The sequence below is a fragment of the Eleginops maclovinus genome, chromosome 5 (assembly GCF_036324505.1).
Source record: "Eleginops maclovinus isolate JMC-PN-2008 ecotype Puerto Natales chromosome 5, JC_Emac_rtc_rv5, whole genome shotgun sequence".
Classification (NCBI taxonomy): domain Eukaryota; kingdom Metazoa; phylum Chordata; class Actinopteri; order Perciformes; family Eleginopidae; genus Eleginops; species Eleginops maclovinus.
Genome location: NC_086353.1, coordinates 19795374 through 19815732, shown reverse-complemented (window position 1 = coordinate 19815732; position 20359 = coordinate 19795374). Strand labels below are relative to the sequence as shown.

Sequence of the window (20359 nt, the reverse complement as noted above, 5' to 3'; positions counted from 1 at the left end):
AACAAATGTGTATAAATAGAAGCGTGAGCATTGTGAAATCACTCAATGGACCTGACTGATGTTGGCTGTACTTCGTTGAATCTTCAGTAAACTCTATTCTATTGGAACTCTCTTGTTTTTGTTTTGTTTTTTGTTTTAAAGTTAAATAAGTGTTAACATAGTGTTGTAAAGATCTGGAAGACATCCGGCCCAACTTCAGAGGTTTCTCCACGACATAATTGGCGAGCCAGCCAGGCGAGGCCCCGAGACCCGGGCGAGGCCACTGCAGCTCCGAATAGCGGGGTCCCCTAGTACTAAAGGTAAGCAGAGCCTTTTTATAAAATCTGTATTAGCTGTTGTTTTTTTTGTTTACCTTTGTGATTTGTGTGACTCTGTTGCTTTATTAAGACTTATATAACAGACGTGTAATAGCATTTTGGTAAATTGACCGTAGGACCCCTGGTGGTTCCCCTGGGGGCGCTGAAGTGAGGAGATACCCCTGGCTAGAAATTAGCATTAGTTTAACATTTTAGCATTCAAAATAAGGAAAGAGAATTGGGTACCTATGTCAAACATTTAACTACCATACACGTATATCTTCCAGCAGGTAAAGGGTGACGCTTGGGAGAAATAGTGACATCCCAGAGGAGCAGCAGCAGCTACAGCCTGGTTACTGGGTGTATAGAAGTTCAGACAAATCTGGAACGAGCCCAGAAGGGTCCGTATTCAGTGATCTTAGCAACGCCAACGCCAACCACACTCAAAGTTGAAGAAATCAACCATGGAAGAAGACCTGAACTTAGACTGGCTGTGGACCCCAAGCAAGGAGAAAGTAGATATTCCTCCTGAGTATATCGACAGGGACACCATCCTAGACGGTAAAGCTTGGGAAATGAAACCAGACACACACATGCATATCAAAAGAATTCCACACCCAGACAGAATCTATACCACTACATGTGTGATAGAGAAACAGAAAAATTTATGGGCACCACCATTTGAAACTTCCCCGTTGATATCCATAAAGCGAGTCCGATACAAATTGTGAAGGCTACTTTCAATATACTACAAGAATGAATGTCCAAATGAGGCATGGTGTAGTCCCATTGAGAAAAAAGGATGGATGACAAAAACCATACTCATAACTAAGATCTATGTGGGGGAAACATGATGTGGGCAAACATGCTCACATCAACTTTGGATCAAAGTGTTTGTCATTTTGTTTCAACAGAAACACAGTGATACCACCTCCGAAAGCCAACCACACACAAGCTAAAATTAAAACAATCGAAGGTCGAATGGATTTGGTTGACCTTATTCTGGCATATTGCAAAGACAAAGATCCTATGACCCCATTTACCACCCCTGAACAGGATTTCTTAACTGACGGATTAGGAGTATGGGTGAAAGGTCCGAATTAGGAATCATTTACGGGTAAGGCTAGACCCTGGGCTTTAGCGTCATATACTGGCTTGATGAGCTTCCATATTGAAACTTGTCCAGCCAAGGGACCAGACAGACTCCCCACTAGTATCGGATACAACCCCCAATCACACACCGTAGTTTCGGAATTTTAAAAATTCACAACAAACCTTTCAGTACTTCCCTCGTCCCCTGCCCACTGCAGGAGAAGATGATGTGCACCATTCCTAAATGGGACTACGAATTGGCATGTAGACCAACCTTCTTTACATTGCCCAACAACCCTTTTCCTGTTGAGCTGTGGCAGAAAGAGCAGATGTAATGTACCTCCTGAGCTCTAAGAACCTACTAACCAGACTCCTCGCATAAATCGTAGGTACTGCAACTACTGAAACTGGAACCATCCAAAGGGCTGTCCAGCAAAGCAGCCTAATCCCCTCATGCAACATGGAACCTCACCCTGGCATAACCATCGAAGTAGAACCACCACAGATCTCAATGCCGGGGGGCCCTCTTCGATACGTAAAGTATTCTGGGTCAAGAAGGCACTGGAAAACACAACTGGATACGACCGCCTTGATGCCAACAGCTAACACTGTTCTTGTATTTACAGCAAGCTCATTTTGCCCATAAACGACACCTGTGTTTTAGTTTGATAGCAGTGACAAGATCATGTACTGCTAGTCTTGAGTAGACATTTAACGTAAACACATTGTGTAATCATTTGCAGTTATCACTAGTGTGTATCACATAACACTGTATGAATGAAATGTATAATATTGTGCTGCTTGTAATTATTAGATGGGTCACAGGTTTTGAGAAACAGCGAGGGGTTTGCAACTCCAGGTCACAACGGATGATCTGTGAATGAAAAAAAAAAGGGAACGTGACCTGGTTTGTTAGTACATAGTTGATTGCATATTTTGTCACCGCTTGTCACTATTTTTGTTACCATGTCTTAGAATGTGAGGTTAGAGCTAGGGGATTTTTTCCTCACTACTGGTTTGGAGGTTTTTCCCTTCCAGTTCTAGCAAGGTACAGGTAGTTTGGCTTTTACTCACTCCCAGCCAAAGGGGAGGAGAGGTTTTCCAGACTGTCCCTCGTCACACGTAGATTGGATGTTTGATGAGCACTGCCCATTATATACTGTGAATCGCTGGGCCTCACTGGATGACAAGTTTGCTGTATAAGTATTTTAGCCTCTCACTTTCGTGTTTGCTGTACCCTGTTGAATCTTCAGTAAATTCTATTCTATTGGAACTCTTGACTCTGTTGATTTTTTGAAAGTTAAATAAGTGTTAACATAATGTGAGGATCTCACACACATCCGGCCCAGCTTCAGAGGTTTCTCCACAACAGCGACTAATACAGATGAAAAACAGTCGATTGTTTTCTTTCGTTTGGTTTTAATACAAAAATCCAGAGATATCATACATCGCCATCTCAGATTTCAATCTTTCACATTAGAACCCAAATTAGAGGAAAAAGGGGAAAAAAGAGATTATTGAGGGGGAAAATAATACAACAAATTCCAGATGCTCTTACATTTACTTGCCTTGTAACATGTTCATCTCTGTCACCTTAGGCAACGGGCCTGGATGCTGAATACTGACCTCCAGAGGAGCAATTTTATCCAGCAGAGTTCCCACTAAGTGTTAAGAGTCCCTGTGTGCATGCAGATAAAACCATTTCTAAGAGTGACAACAGCAACAACACAAGTGACTCGGCCAGGAGGCTCATTTGAACCACTTCAATCAGATCTACAAATGATTATCATCAATAATATGTTTATTTGATCCATTATGGACAGGAAGGTGTCTACGGTATTGCTTAGATCTGTCCAACTCTCAGAACTTGGTAAAAATGTTAGAACAGCAGTCTATTTGAAAAGGAGCACTCCACACAACCTTGACAGTTTTTTCTGTGCTACGATGTGCCCCAAATGAACACACAGAGAACAGAGTTTAACAAGGAGCAGTGACGGAAGCGCGGTCTGACCAAATGAACCAGAACAAAAACATGTGCGGTGACGTTCTTTGTGCCTGGCCTCTGCAGAGATCAGGCCTTCCTCACTCAACTGCACTGCCACTTGTGGAGCGTTACAGCAGATGCAGATTGGCATTTGATCACTGGATGTCCTCGGTGTGTACTTTTGTTCCTCAGTAACTCTTCCTGCTCAGCTTCCTACAGATCTGTGAGAGATCAGACCCACTCAGCTCAGTCTCACGTCCCAAAGTGACAGCTGTGTCCTTTTTGAATTTAAATAACTTTAAAATAAGGAGAACCGTTATTGATCAGCGAGGAAAACCGGAAGTCCGTGTCAGTTCGTCGCCTTTCTCCCGACAGTTTGCCAATAACTATAGTTTCTTTTCATAGTCACCTCGGTGGTTAGCTTTATTTAAAAAAAAGTAAAATGGCCATTCTGTAATCTTCCTCTTCCCCCCCTTTCCCACAAATATACACAACCGCACACATGCTCTCAACACACGCACACGCACACACACACAGTCCTGAATTTCACCAAGTGGGAGAGAGCCACGCCATGCCAAGACAGACCCAATTTAAGCGGAGCCAAAAGATCGAAACACCCATTTTTCGCTTCTAATGACTGGCTCTTAACAAAATGGCTGCCAGGCGTACCACAAGGCTCAGTGCTTGGCCCAATTCCTTTTCTCATCCACTGTTGTTCTGTAGCATCCTCACATCTCGTTGGCTAGCTCTTCTGTCTCTGTGGAGACGTCTCCGTTGGCGATCTTTGTGTTCTCCTCATAACCGGGAGGTGTGAAAGCTAACGTGTAGGGGTAAAGCTTGCGACACTCTGCGCGATATGACTCAGCGTGCTCCTTACAGTCGCCCAGCAGGCCGCCTCGGAGACAATCCAGGACCTCTGTGCAGATCTGAAGAGGGGAGCAAAGAGAAGAAGAATTATAAACACAGGAGTTCGAAACATTTAGAGAATTTAGCTCCTTAAAAGGTTGTTTTCTCTAAATGTATTTTTGGACCTGTACTGTTAGATGTTCACATGCTTTAATGTTCAAAAACAGACTTTATTTTCGTTTAAGAAATGTCCCCTCCCTTAGCCTTTCACGTCATACATTTATTAACATTCTGTGTTCGTAGAACCATTTAATATCAGTCTTATGCAAACACCTTCAAAGTAAAAGTGTTGACAAAAAATTCCATTGTGCAGCTTTTTAGGCCTTTCCAATCTGTCCCAAGTGATCAAATTCCAATAGTGAAATGATGCGTACCTGTATGGTTCTGTTGTTCAGCGACTCATCTAGTGCAGTGGCCAGCTCTGTCGCCTTTGTTTCCGTCGATGAGTCAAGATGCACCATCATCTTAGCAGCTGCAAGAGGGAGGAGTGCATGTTTGTTAACAAGGTTGGTCAAACCTTCCAAAGTCAAATTACGTGGAATGCAAATTTAAGACTATCAAATAACTTTTTTTTCAGCCATTGTGTATTTGTTCATTGGAATGACACAGGCTTCTGTAATATTTTTGAAATGTTTAAATACAGTGAACCTTATCTGCCTTCATATAGAATATTTAATGGGAACCCAACCTTTTATAACAGTTTGTATGTACGTGTGCGTGCATGCGAGTCCTACCAGCCAGTCGGTGTGGTATGGAGTTGGAGTGCTTAGTGAGGTAAGCCTGGTTAAAGCTTGTTGCGTTGCTGTCTCCGAACAGCCGGGTGATCTCCTGCTTCAGAACTGTCCTGACCGTCTCCGGCAGCTCCTTGCTGTCAGACACTGAAAAAACGGAGGAGGGAGAGCGATGTGAGCAATGGTGTGACGAATGTAGAAACAAACTGTGTAGTAAGTTAGAATACGCTAATTAACAAAGTGGAACCCTCTCGTACCTCCTTTAAAGAAGCGTACTAGACACTGGTGTAACCATGGGTGGTCTGGGTCAATGGCCACAGCCCTCTTCACGGATTGGAGCATCAACAGGTATTTTTCTGAAAAAAGAAGACAAAATGCAAGGTAAGACTTGAGTTACACCGTGGTAAGAACTAAAGAAAATACAGTGAATTTAAATGCTCTTGCCAACCTTTCCTGAAGTAGATCTCGAAGGCCAGTAGGTGCGTGTCGATTTTGTCCTTGACCAGGTGTTTGAGAGGCATCAGGAACTTGACAGCTTCCTCCAGTGGAGTTTCTACCTATAAACAGAAAGTGACAGCAGGGAAACACATTAAATCACTGATTGCTTGCTATTCTATGTGCACCAGTGCCACTGACAATTTAGGTCTTTTTCATGTTCTTCTTTCTAACCTTGACCAGCTTGTCAGGTATTAGCTCCTCCTTGGGCCCTCCAATCTCCTCGTCATCATCTTCCTTCTTCTTCTTCTGGTTCTTAAGCTGCTTCTCCTTTTCTGCATTCTTCTTCTCCTCCTCTAGCTGGGCCTTCTTCTGGGCTCTCCGCTGCTTGTTCCTCAGCTTCTTCAGCTCTTTGTCCGAGAGGTTAGCTAGAGAACAGAAAAGTTAACGTTAGGATGAAAGCACCCATTTCCTGTTTTCTTTTGGCCCAGGACAGCTTTTAAAATGTAAATAAAACTCAGTGCAGCACTTACCGGTGTCGGCCTGCAGCTCTTTGCTGTCGTCAGTCAGCGGATTGTCGTGGAGGCTCAGGTAGATCTGGATGGCACAGGTGGCGGCCTTGTAGTAGAAGGGATGCATCCGCAGCACGTCCTCCAGCTTCAGTAGGTCCACGTAGGAGCGTAGCGTCATCTTCCGCATGCAGTAGGTGTGGAAGTCAAACTGGTCGTCCGTGATCTCCACAAAATGCTGATGAGAGATGGGAGGAAAAGGACGAAGATGTTTAAAACAAGGATTTGACCTGTTCATGACATTTAACTTGGGCAGCTGAGTCTTATGCAAACATTGCTAGGAAAAATACACCAAGTACACTCCCTGATAATAAAGGGCTCACCCTTTCAATCTCGTGGCACTTCTTGAGGGCATCCCCAAACTTGTTCATGGACTTGTAGGCGAGTGCACACTCCGTCTGGAACCACATGCACTGCATCTCGTTCAGGTTCTCCACTGCTGACGCTCCCTCCTGGACACAGAAGCAAAAACATATGCATGAGATAAGTCAATGACAAAACAGGGGCGTGCTCTATTGTTACGTCAGGTCAACTGCTGCAAACAGATTTGGTGAGTCAGTATGTGTCACGGTGTACCACCCAGGGATGTTAGGTTTGGCCATGTTAGCAGGATTTCAGAAAAACTACAGCAACAACTTTTGTGAAATTTGGTGTAAGGCGGAAGCACAGCCAAAGAGACAACCAATAACATTTTGAAACAGATGCAAATCCTGGATACATGAAATATTGTTCAGTTTCGTTAACCTTGTGATACTTAAAGATTTATGCTTTGGAATAATCTGAAAAATGCATTTCCTAAGGAAAGTCATAGCAAACTTTGGGTGTTGTACTTCTTTGCAGAGTTCATGTCATTTTAATAACATTTTATTTGGACTTTTTCTGAACCTTCTGTCAGCTCGGTGTGTACTTTTCTCACCCGTGTGAACTTGGAGCACATTTCCTCGGCCTCTTTCACCATGCCGGCCTTCAGCATGTACTTGGCACACTTGGAGTTGATGAATCTGTCGGCGGTGTCCAGAGCCTGGGCCTCGTCCATCCACTGAGCAGCTTCTTTGATGTTCCCAGCATGCTGCGGGAGGATATGGTCAGTACAGCAGTCATGACACTAGCACAGCGACTCTGTAAACACTTGGACTAATGTGTGCCGTGCGTTACCTTATAAATCTTGGCTTTGATGAGGAAGAGCTCGATGAGTGTGGGCGTGCTGTCGATGGCAGCGTTGATGTAATCAAGAGCCAGAGTCTGTTGGCCAATCATATCGTAGTGCTGAGCCAGGAAGTACTGCACCCAGAGCAATGTGGTAGGAGGTTCCTCTTTACCGTCATCTGCCACAGTACAGGAGAGAGTGGGTAAGTTCACGTCTTAACGATTGTTAAGAAAAGACTACAAAACCTTGTAAGTTATGAATGCAAAGGAGACACCTTGGGAGTAATCCTGATTTTATAGAAGTCCATCCCGTTTTGTTGCAAATTTCCTCTTGTAATTATTTTCTTTACAGTGGTAAAATGTACCATTCCTGCAATGGATTCAAAATCCTGAAATTGCCTCTATTGGACTTTTTTTGCTTCCTTGACATAATGACATCACTATATAAGACTCCATTTCTATTAGCGTTTCAACACATTGTAAGTCTTAGGCTAAGGGGCGGGAAATCTCTAAGAGTTTGACCAATCACAATAGAGACGGCCAGCTGACAGGGTGAAAAGCGGTAGAGGCAGAATGTGAAAAAATAAAGAGCTTTTTGAACATAAATACAACACAAAATGAGCACAATATGTCCTCTTTAAAACAAATGATTAAAAAAATGTAAACGCTCTATCACGCTACACGGCACACACTGTTAGAAAGACATCCATTCATTATCACCCTGATTTATTCCTCACCATTCTGGTTGAACATTCGACAGCTCTTTAATGTGGTTTCATATCCGACCACCAACTCCTCTATTATTGCCACCTGCAAAGAGAAAGAGGACAGAGTACATTAGCTCACCTGCAGAAGCCTTGGGAATAACTTCAAATCTAGCACACTAGCATCTTTCCTTCAGATTGACCTCGCTTGCTTCAATGCATTATGTAAGCTGGTTCACAGGGAGGTGAGGATAAGAGTGTCTCTGTGATTTAGATCAGTTATCTGACATGTCTCGCAGCAGAGCAGTCACCTTTTCTTTGTTGATGTACAGCGATTTGAGGGTGGTGAAGACGGGAGGGCAGCCTTTACTGAAGTTCAGCCGCAGATACCTGTCCAGACACTCTCTGAACTTTTCACCTACAGAGAAACACGAGAGATGGAGAAAATCTGAAAACTCAACTTTGCAACAGACGGAAAGAAACTAAGGGAACAAATTGAAGTGGAATAAAAACTGGGAACACAAATAGAGTGGGGTAGTGATGACGTATTGTAGTGACCAACCCAGAAGGCTACCTTGACTAAAAGTGGGATTTTTGCATTTTGGCGCAATGCAGAAAAATAAGATCTTTGGCAAACATGTGTTTATTATACACACATGTTTACTTATATTACACTTATTAACAATACTTACTACTAAAAAAAGTAAAAAGCTAACGGTTATCTAAAAACCTACTACATAACGGTCACATAGCTGCAAATCACCACCTCTAAGCTAAAGGCGGCTAATGTTTAGTCGTCTTATTTAGCCATTAGCTAGTAACCGCCATTTTTATGAAACATTTACTAGATTACTGATGTATTACAAGTTGAACAAAACGTGAAAATCGCTTCACGTTGTTTTAACCACAGGCCTTATTTAACAAATCTAACCACACACAAATAAAATCAAAAACAAAGTCGCCTTTGAGACAAGGGAACCTGAAGTTCTAAAATGCTAACTTTTTTTTGTTTTAGAACTCATTCCCACACCACTCTATAACATGAACACAATCAAACAACGATAGCTGAAGTGAGCTGTTCGCTTATTCTTTTATTGCTCAGACATGGATTGGTTGAAAGGAGATTATTGGCCTTACCCAACAGGAAGTTGAGGGGGAGCCGGCGGGGAACCAGTCCTTTGGGGAACTTCTCCCAGGCGTCTTCATAGATTTTTTGTCTCTCTTCTATACTGCCTAGAGTTTAAGAAAAAAAGTAGTGTTGGCCATGCAGCTTGTACAATCAATGTGGACATTTTAATATTCAACTTATATGGTGTTTGTAACAGAAAGCGTAAAGTGTCCCACCTGGCTTCAGGGCACCTTCCAATCCGCGGTAATAGGCCCAGTTCTCTGGATTCCTCTCCTGAAGGCGGCGGTAGACTTGTGTAGCGTCATCGAGGCGCTCCAACTTCAACAGGATCTCTCCTATAGAAACATGACAGGAGGGTGTCAATGTACATAAAAAAGGGTTACAACATGGACAGCCTAACATTAGAGCTGGAGAAAGGGAATGTATGAAGTATGAATTGGAGTCTCTCAAAAAATGTAAAATAAATGCAATCTTCGTATCACTTCCAACAGGCAGCAGGTAGAAGTGACACCTGCTCTGTTGAGCATTAAGATATTTCATGTTATGAACAAGCATCCTTTTCTGTTTTCGTCCATGGGGGTTCCAGCTCAAGCTGCATATTGACAGTCTGAGTAACAGAATGCTTCACAAGGTTATCTTAACACATTGCCCATCATGTTTCATATTCTTTGCCAGAACAAAGGGCAGAGATTACTGAAGAACTTAATTTAATTTGCATATGGACTATTGTATTATAACATTATTATTATCTTTATTACATATCATGTTAATACTTAGCTGATGCTTTTATTCCACGCAACTTAAACACACTTCAATACCGTGGACACCTTTCGGAGCTATTAGGGGTTGCCCATGGACACTTCTACATGTAGACTGCAGGGGTTGGGATCAAACCACTGACCCTCTGATTGGTAGATCAGCACTTTGGACCCCTGAGCCATGACCGCCTCAGTAGCTGTACAACCAGCACCCAGAAGGTGCACCGGACATCGTAGTGGCAAAGCACTGGTACTACAACTTCTGTGTGAGTCGTCAGTACATGACGTGATTGGGCTGAAAAATACTTTTATGTAATTGATAACTCCAATGCTGTATCCAATTATCTTTATACATCCATGGTGTAAAATTGTAGCTTTGTATGGTAAATAGGCTCCCATTTTAAGTTTTTTTGGAATCTCAGCAACCAATCAAAGTACTTTGAAACACAACAAAAATGTAGGGTTTAGTATTTTGCAAAGTGACTTGATGACATATTGAGCAGGGGGGCCCCGTATCCAACTGGCGACCTTCTTTGTTAATAATCTTGATATGCATGTTGTCCTAACAAGAGATTCCCCAGGTGAGACCTCAGTGACCCACCTCGTGTCTCCTCCACAGCCAGTTTGTCACAGATCTGCTTCTCGTAGCTGGACAGATGCTCCAGGGCCTCCTTGTAGAGGCCGGCCTCCCTCAGCACCTGGTTCTGGTACAGCAGTAGCTCGCTGTACTCGTAGTCCACTTTGTCTGGAGACGTCTGGACAAACAAATGGGCGTCAAATCAATATTATTCTACAAGCAAAACCTACTGGAGCTGTGGGTTGGACTTATCCTCAGTCTTGGTGCGGTTGCCTAGTCACGCCAGCTTGTTGTGTAATATATAATGGCACAAACGCAGGAAGCAGAATGGTCTAATCCGGAGTGAGCCAGAGGGAGGGAGCTATATTTCAAACCTTTGAGAAGAAAGACTGCCAGGCTATGAAGCACATATTAAATCAATAAGCGAGTTTGATAGATCTGATGCGAAATGACAAGACATTTTGGTAATGCTTTGGGTGTTGGTGAGACAGAAAATAATTCTAACAGTTTCTAAGTCCGGCTCACCTTATATATGAAGACTGAGAAAAGACAGATATAATATAAGACAAATACTGAGCCAACTGTTTGTGGATTTTGGAATATTGCAGAAAATAAGATCTGTGGCAAACATGTTTATGATATTAACACAATTTGTTCAGCAGGATAACTTCCACATATTATCACCAACTTATGATTTTTGGAGCATTAAAGCAGTTGCCAGAAGTTAAAAGCTATCGTCTAAAAGATTTAAACTAACTTCTGCACGCTCACAGGCCTTCTCGTCAACACTGCTAAGCTAATAGCCAAATTGGCGTAATTACATTTAGTCTTATTTAGTCGCTTGTTAGCAACCACAGTTTTTGTCGACACATAAAAGCTTCAAGAGGTTCAAGAGTGGGGTATTTACTGACGTATTTAAACCGTAGATCAAAACGAGAAATCTCATAAGCTGACTCATTTCTGGGTTAAGGACTCATTATTGCACCCCTCCGTTGGGTGTTACCTGTTGTGTTTTCCGGAACTCCTCAATGATCTTTGCAGCCATCTCGTAGTCTTCCAGGAGGTGATAGGCGATCGCGTAGCCGATCCAAGAGGCCCGCTGTGCTGGACGTAGCTGCAGCAGCTGGTACCGCGTCTCCTTAAAAAAAAGGGAAGGAAAAATATATGTTTACCATCACAACTCGTTTTTAAAAAATAAGAAGTTTTGACCCTTGTGTGAAGAATCTCATGTGAGTGCCAAATAATTGATGTGTAGCTGGGGGGATTAGCGTGTTACTACACTGTGTTGTTTCTAGCTGGCTCAGGGAGAACCTTAAAAAAAAACACACCTAATACACTCGGACTATTTGTAAAACAGTCTTTGATCTTCATACCTCTTACTAATAAGGATTTAAATCCCAGGCTGTGTCCTGTGAGAGCTGTTCTACATTGTGAAGACTGCCTGCTGATGCTCTGTTCTCCTCTAAATCAGTGCCAAACCTGGTCCTGGATAAGGCATAGCGACAGATGGGAGTGTGTATTCCACGAAGTTATGTTATTCTCTCATTACAAAGTTTGGGATAATGTGAAACGAGGCGGTCATTAACTCATTTTTTAAGCCACTTTGTGACTTTTACAATCTCTCCAGCACAAGTGAGCCTGGTGTATGGGGTGTGTGTGTGTGTTCGTATCCTGAGGGAAACTGGGAAGGAGCCTGAGGAGAGCAAAAGTGACGAGCCTACACAAGTTTAAACATGTTGAATTTCAGAAATCCCAGCAATCTGAAATGTAATGTTCGAGCCATGTTCCCTATAAATTCAGATGAGGTCACTAGAATGATCTGAAAGCTCACCCTGTAGCCCTCCAGGTCTCTCATCTGGATCTGCAGCAGGGACAGGTCTCGGAGGATCTGCAGGTTGTCCTTGTCCCACTTCAGAGCGTTGCGGTAACACTTGATGGCCTCGTCGTACTTCTTGTCCGAGCGCTGCAGCAGTCCGTAAACGTGCCAGCCTGGGGCGCACGAGGAGTTAAGGAATAATCTCCATTCACTCCGATAACACACTATTATTAAACGGTTATAAACAAATGCACAGACACTTGTGATTACTGGGGTTACTGCTGTTTAACAAAGCTCTCATCTCATAAGTTTTACTTATCCATTTTAGCTTAACTTACACCGTATACTATATACAGATTTCTATTCCTTTTTAATCATTTACTGGACATTTTATCTCTTCTGATTTATAATTTTTTTAGTGATTTTTTATTTAATTGTAAAATTGAGCAACTGTCACAAAACCCAATTTCCACCGGGATAAATCAACTATTATTATCGTGATATCAATCACTTCATGAGGATTGTTTTAATTTTAAAAATTGTACGTGTTCTTAAGTGATACTATACCAACTAATTCAAAGTCACAGGTTTCTTTTTGTCTAAATAGGGCTTGAAATAATCGAAAAACAATTGTATTATTAAATGGTTGAATATTTTAGTCTATAAATAGGTCAGAAAAATGTCCATCACAATTGCCTAGGACCCATTGATCAAAATCTCTTCCAATTAATTTAAATGTTGATTTGCCATCTAGTCTCTGCTCTTTAAAACTTAATATATTTTTATATCAAAGTAAAACCTACAAAACAAGATGTGTTAACCAAAGGTTCTTAAGATAAAAATGACTGGTGAAGTTAAAAAGACAGCAGTGTGTTTTCTGCTCAGAGAAGTGTTGACTATGGGATTAGGCTGCTCAGCACTATCGGCTGGAAGAGTGAATAGATCTCCCTCCGGCCTGGGAGTCACAGGGAGAGACAGAAAGAGAGCAGCTAATAGAGGAAGTGCTGACTCTCCTCCACAAAGAACAGAGCTCCACAACGTGTGGCACCACAAGGTCCTTCATTTTACTAAAGACACACCAGCTCAAGGTCTTACCAACCTAACCTGGAGAATATCTCCTTCAAAAACACACAAAGGATGACGCGGTAAGGATACAGACGTGGCTCTTGAGGTCATTGCGCAGGCCTCTTCTCACCAGGTCATAGGCCTCCTCTTTCTTCCCCAGACAGTTCAGGGTCAGTCCCTTCATTGCCAGGGTCTCTGCAGGGGGACAAGGAAACAACACCCAGTGAGAAATACGGAACATATTGCCTGCTTTTTCATCCATCTTTCAATTCATAAGTCTGATGCTTACCTCCATGCTCTGCAAACTTGGGGTTGGACAGGATTTGTTTGCAGAACTTGAGCCCGTTTCTGTACTGCTTGTGTTCGTAACATCGCTGTCAAAGGAAGGAGAGATAAGTCATAATAATCCAAGAGAAGTGGAGGGACATTTCACAGAGGGTGTGCGACAAAACCCCCTCTGGAGGGATGTTTGGGATTTTAGCCTTTGGACCATTAACATGCACAAAGACCTACACAACACACTACAGCAAAGAGAAATACCCAAAAAAGCATAATAGGGCCCCTTTAAAAAGACACAGCAACAATATTATTAGATCAGCAGAAAATAATCAGACAATTTACTCCAGAATGATGCCATAAAACTCAGCATGGGAGCATTTATCATGCTTCTGCACACAGCCGAGCTTAAATGTTGAATCAGATTTTTACTCAGACACACACAGCATTACACCACTTTGAAGGAATTACCAGCGTTTTACCCTAGAGTTATATTTAGTATGCAGTTGCACAATCAGCACCTCTCTTTTAGAACTGATCTCCACGTGTGTGTGTGTGTGTGTGTGTGTGTGTGTGTGTGTGTGTGTGTGTGTGTGTGTGTGTGTGAGAGAGCGATAGGAAGAGTAGAGTTGGCAGAGAGCATTTCGGTGTCCCACTGCCCACTTCACTAATGGTGAAAAAATGATTACATTACTGAACAAGGTCTGTTTTGAAATTGTGAGTTATTCACTGTTGAAGAGTGTTGCGCCATCAGCAGAGACGTGAGGCTAGAAGAGAACAAACGGTGGCATCTGCAATGAGCTGCTGCTATATTCACAAACTGTGCTCTGAGTGAGCAGCATGAGAGAACAAGGTGACTAAAGTGTGCAAAACTGTTGCATAGTGGTGCAGAAATGAGTCCTAAAACCGGAAACAAGTCAGCATTTTGGCAATTCTCGGGGGCCTCATCTAGAAGTGCTTTTTGTTAAATTCCTGAAATAAGGATTGTGGCTAACACAAGTTGAAAGGATTATTATGTTTTGTGATTACCAAACCAATGAACATGTGAAGCTTTTAAAGATGGCGGTTGCTAATAAACGGCTAACTCAGACTAACAAAGGTCATCACGATGTCATGCCATGGGATTATCCCGTTGCTTTTCCTCAAGTGGACATGCATCGAGCTCCTCACAAAGATATAGCATAGGAAAAATTAAAGATCTTATGCAAGGAGGTAGAGAATCACACAATGTTGCAGATATATATATATTTGTTAGGGGGTAGTTATGACTACTCTTTTCTAAGATTGCGGAAGAAGAAGAAAAAGATATGTTGTATCGGACATGCAATACAAATATTGGTTGCTTAACAAATACTAGGTGAATTGGACCCAGTTCTAAGAATTTTAAGCATATTTTGAGGACTAGATTGCAAATCGGATTGATTTTAGCTAGAACATTTACGTTGTCCCAATGCTGCAGAAACTATACCAAACATTTACATGAAAATGTGTTAGTCAGTTCTGTACTGTCCAGATTTGTTTCTTTAACCAGCGTAATGACAGCAAGGCACAGAGTCTTAGCACTACCCCACTACTGCATTAAACATCCAACTACACGGTACAAATGTTTGTCGACAGCTTTAAAATCAAAACGGCTCTGCCAGCTGAAAATCTGCTCCAAGATTGTTGGTAAACCCTGTCAGAGACTATGAGTCAGCATACCATAATAACCTAGTGAGGCTGTCCAACAACATCATCTCTGAACCCAACCATGCTCTGAACAGACACTATGAATGGTTGCCATCTAATCAGAGATGCAGGGTCCCTTGTTTTAATAAAGCCAGACTGAAGCGCTCCTTTGTCCCAACAGTGAACACAGAGCTAAATCCCAGGTCATGCACACTAAAGGATCTTTGAGCATGTTTATCTCAGGGATTTTGATTGTTGTTTTTTCTTATATTGTGACCCAATTTGAAACAAAAAAGCAATGTCTACAACTAGTGCTAGTTCAGGAAGTCACACAAGCATTAGGCACAAATACAGAAGCTAGTATACACACATACTTTGATGTAAACATAGTAAGATAAACACTACTAGCTGGGCTTATTCAGCATGTTCTCTACCTCACCCAAAATAACTCCCCCCCCCCACCCCCCACCAGAGTTATGACAGATAGATCCTGCCAGAGTGCTGTCTGTAGGCTGCAGGGCTCACCGCGGCAGATTGAGGGAAAACATTTTCCAAAAGGTACTGCTACAATCCCATCATGTGGGAAGGATGTGCGTGGAAGAGGATAGTCTCTGGGTTACAACTCTTAGGAAGTGCATGGAAGTTAATGGAAGTGTTATCTAAATCGCAATATGTTCCAGTGAAATATCCAAACTTTATGGAGGCACAATATTTGTTAAATTAAGTATTGAGTTGCTGAAGAGATGTCCAGGTCTAAAAATCGTAAAGATGCCCAATGATGCCTATGTTCAGGTTTATATCTGTATTTAGTGCCTCTACTTTGACACGTTTACATGCTTTTATGTTCAATAAGTTTGTATTTGTATCTTACTGCCTGTGCTGCAGCACCTCTTTTCACCCTCTGTCTGAAACCAGAGCCCAGTCTTGGTGCTCTGATTTGTTAGCTTGCCAGCTCTGTTGTGATTGGTCAACTGCTTAGAGATGTCCCGCCACTTAGCCTATCATGTACAAAGTGTTGGAATGCTAGCTTATAGAAGCGCTAGTGTAACATATTGATGTTGCTATGTTCCGGAGTAAAGTTTAGTTGTGTGGGGAAAAAAGGGATTATAGACTCTGCAGACCATTGACATGCACAAAAACCTTTATAACAAAACTACAGGAAAGGGTAAAAAACAAAATCAAAGAACAGTATAGGGCCTCTTTAAAAAATGACCTCAAATATTAAACATGAAGACAAATTAGGCGTGGCTGATCAAACCTCATTGCCCAGCACAAAGCATGCATTTCAGAACAAGGCTGATGAAAAACATTTAATGAGGTTATTGGTGCAAAGGCCAACTTCAGGTTAAAGCTATCTGTAGGGAAAAGTGTTAACCCACAACAGAACAAAATGGAAACTCATCAAACTCCACTGCCATGCAGAAGTTAGAGACCTGCCAACTTCTAATAATGCATTTGGGCACTCAGTCTGGGAAAGCAAAAAATAAAATGGGGTGTGGTCCACTTCTGACTACAGCCAAAGAGAACCGGATTCAAATCTCATACTTCATTATCACATCCAGTAGTAACAGTACATTTATTCTGTATTTTTTAATTGACGTAACAATGTAACAAGACTAAATCCTCTTATGCTTCTTAACTACAAAGACAAGGTGTGTTACATACTTGGGTTGAACGTGTTAAGCTTTAAAAAAGTTTTGCAATCCCAACTTTTTGTACATACTCATGCAGAGATACAGAGCAACAGAAGAATGTGGAACCTGCAGTACCATACATTAAAAAAGTAGCAGTGCACAAATGAAAAGAACTAATAAAGGCTTTTCTTTCACTTTGTTAAATGTTTCCTGCATTAATGTTCAAAAAGTAGTTGTCGTACACCAAGTGACTTAAAAAAACAATCTGGGTTCCACAAGAAATGCACTATAATCAAAAATTGTATTAGGAAAATGCAAATGTCAGACTACACAACAGTGTGGTACAACAACTGTTTAAGGAAAAGCAAGGGAAAATGATCCCTCCGAGGTATGCAGCACATACAGACTAACTTTCTCAATATCATTTGCAGGTTACAGGTCTGTTTGAATGAAATAATGTCCTCTGCCAGTATGCTGATAAACAGCCACAGACTGCCAGCAGAGCCCTTGCCTTTCAAAACAATGAAGGTTATCTAAACTGGAAAGCGACGTTAAAGGGGTCGCTGCCACACTTTCTGGAAAGTATGTAGCTAGATATAGAGATGCTTAACATCATACAGCAAGATACGCACTGAAGAAGACTTGTTTATGGAGTTCCTAGAAAGTTCCCACACAGTCATATCCCATAGCAATAACGCTATGCTTACACCACACATGTTAAACGATCCCTCTGGCCCACATAAAGCTGTGAGCAGTACTTAGATTCAAACATGGTCGTGAGGGATGGTTGGGTGGGTAGCTAGCTGCCAGAGCACAGCAGGCCTGAGGCAGCTACAGATTTGCTGACACAGTCGCACCGGTCACTTCTTTGCTTCCATTCGTTTTCACACATGCTCTACCAGTCTGACCTTAGTCAAGCTAGATCGGTTAGGGTAAGGTGTGCAGAACGGGGTCCTACACTGACAGATTAAGAGTGACAATTAGCCTAAGCTACCTAAAGTCTGCTAAACCAAGGTATCCAACACTAGTTTGCTAGCATTAGCCGATTAGCTAACGTCAAATGGCCAGCCGGTGTGCTGAGCTCGCAAAGCTGGATAGCATGGCCATCAGACACAAGTAAAACATAGATATATATACACACAGGTAAAACACTTGCTATGCAATTATATAATAACAAATGTTCAGCCAAGCGGCTATAAGAGGTGGTTAGAAGAGCCAGCTTAAGAACAAACACGGCCGTTAAACTGGCTATCCTCTTAGCATCGTGGAGGCTAGCGTCAAGTTATGGGTTGTTGTGTGTGACAAGCGGTGAGGCCTCCTGCAACTAACTAGATACCCGGCTATTTAAATCAGTACCAATTAGTTTATGAGTGATTCTGCATTTAAAAAAAGATCAACATGTCTGACAAAATCACAACAAAGTCAAGAACAACCATTTTAGCTTCACGTTACGGTGACAGCGCATGTCAGGGCCAGGCTAGGTAGCCCATTCAATTATGCCATTTTGCTAACACACTGGAGCTAGCGCTAGCAGCCGGGGAGCTACACTGGTACACAGATTGCCGCCGATAAAGATTTTGACTCACCGGTTTTATGCATTAGTGACATATAACGTTATGCAACTCTTTAACAATCAACTCACCAAAATCCTCTTGAAGAGAGCGTTCTCTTTCGGCGGCAAAGTAACTGTCGGCATTGTTGCGGTTGAGATCAGTTTCTCCCTCGACCTCAGCACATGTAGCTAAAGTTAGCCCGGGTAGTCAAGACGAGTAGAGCTGAGTGATGGCTCGCCTGCTCGCTTCAGCCGCTCGATTGCTCCGTCTCCTCTCACTTCCTCCTCACGTGATGACGGAAGCTCCGACAGTTTTCAAAATGGCGGCGGGTGCCTTTAATGAGACAGACCCTGGCAGATTGTGATAACTAACGTCAAATTTTCCCTTCAAACATGTTTTTCAAACATATACAAATACTCTGCGTACATTAAAAAGTTGTGTCTGATATGTTTTTTCCCCACATCAAGTACAATTACCTGGTTAAAAAATGAAAATACAACCCTTACATTTAATTGTCCAGAATCAAGTTTATTGCAAAGTACAAACATATAGCCTACAAGGAATTTGCTTTGGTGTCTGTTGCTGCAAACATAAACAATCTAAGAAAGGAAGTTGCAATAGTATGAAATATAAAGAAAGATAATAAGACATAATTGAATAAACTATGCTAAGAAACTAAGTTTTGACACCAAATTTACCGTTTTGGCTCGATTCTCACCAGGCCCGAGACACTGGTCTGAGTGGGCTCCATGTCAGTGATGAATGGTTACATTTCCCTAAGTAAATTTTCAAATTCCATAACATCACAACGCTGCTATGCATGCGTAATTGGTTATCCCTTTGAGCCACTGCTTCACAGAAAAAAACACACACAATCAGTAGTAATGGTTCATCTGGGCAATAACAATCAAAACTAATTTAAGTTACAAAAAAGTTATAGGAATCGGCATAATAACTTGTAACCTGGGGTTGTCCAACATTTTTAATTTGACTTCTGGTAGCCGATGACATGACTATACAATATCAGGGTTATTTTTGTCAGACTTTAGGAGGCTCCAAGAGCAAGACATTCTACAACTAGTCTAGGTAGCACTTCTTGTGACAAATGAAGTTGATGTGAAATATTGAGTGCCCTGTAATTGGTCTAACATGTCTTAATTTCTCCACGTTAAGGCTGCTGTTATTATGTAAATTGGGAAAATAAATGTAGCATTACAGTGAACAGCAAATTGTTCCTTAGTTCCTGCCAGCATCAAGTAGAGGGCGCCAGATTGACAGAAAAGAAGTGAAACCACATCACTGCTTACGGGCACATAGCCTACTGTAGTTTGTTGTTTATCATTAGCTAACAAGCAAACTTTTAATTACTTTTAGGTTGAGAGAAAAAGGTACTCACTTCCCTAACCATATGTATATATGTGTGTATATGTTCTAAATATTAAATCTGCATTTGTCAGTTATCCTAAACATGTTGGGAAAAGCATGAAGAGCACTTATCCCACAGTCTGATACTGTAAGTTTATATAACTCAATGAAACAGAAAGCTAAAGGCTTCTGCAAGTAATTAGAAATCTGCAGGTGTGTGTGTGTGACCGTGTGTGTGATTTTCACGGTGTTTTATTCATAGTGTAAGACAACTTAGGCCTTGCTCTGCTGTTATCTGGTGGCCTCCTAGTCCTCCAGCACGACAATGGCTTGTGCAACCACATTTATCAACTTGACACACACACACACACACACACACACACACACACACACACACACACACACACACACACACACACACACACACACACACACACACACACACACACACACACACACCCTTTCTCCCTCTCACTCCGCACTATCCCATCCCCTGTTCCCTCTCTCTCCCCCTCCATATGTCTTTCCACTCCACATTTCTGCAGCTACATTTCTTCTCCTTATTACTCTCCAAGAGCCAGGGAGAGGAGAGTGAATGATTCTTTCAACTCATCTCCCACTCTTTGTGACACATCATTTGTCGTTGTGATTAGAG

At 42.0% G+C, this 20359-nt stretch overlaps 1 protein-coding gene across 1 annotated transcript; it reads right to left on the bottom strand.

Moving 5' to 3' along the window:
- Positions 1-2787: 2787 nt before the first annotated feature.
- On the bottom strand, positions 2788-18617 carry naa15b (N-alpha-acetyltransferase 15, NatA auxiliary subunit b). Its single transcript, XM_063883518.1, has 20 exons — positions 18429-18617; positions 13498-13582; positions 13299-13403; positions 12159-12316; positions 11331-11465; positions 10352-10505; positions 9208-9327; positions 9001-9096; positions 8175-8281; positions 7897-7969; positions 7169-7338; positions 6930-7082; positions 6337-6465; positions 5978-6191; positions 5679-5872; positions 5458-5566; positions 5267-5365; positions 5013-5156; positions 4653-4750; positions 2788-4298 (listed from the first exon to the last, which is right to left on the bottom strand). The coding sequence occupies exons 1-20, from the start codon at positions 18480-18482 to the stop codon at positions 4101-4103; spliced, it is 2595 nt and encodes an 864-aa protein (XP_063739588.1). The 5' UTR covers positions 18483-18617; the 3' UTR covers positions 2788-4100.
- Positions 18618-20359: the final 1742 nt, after the last annotated feature.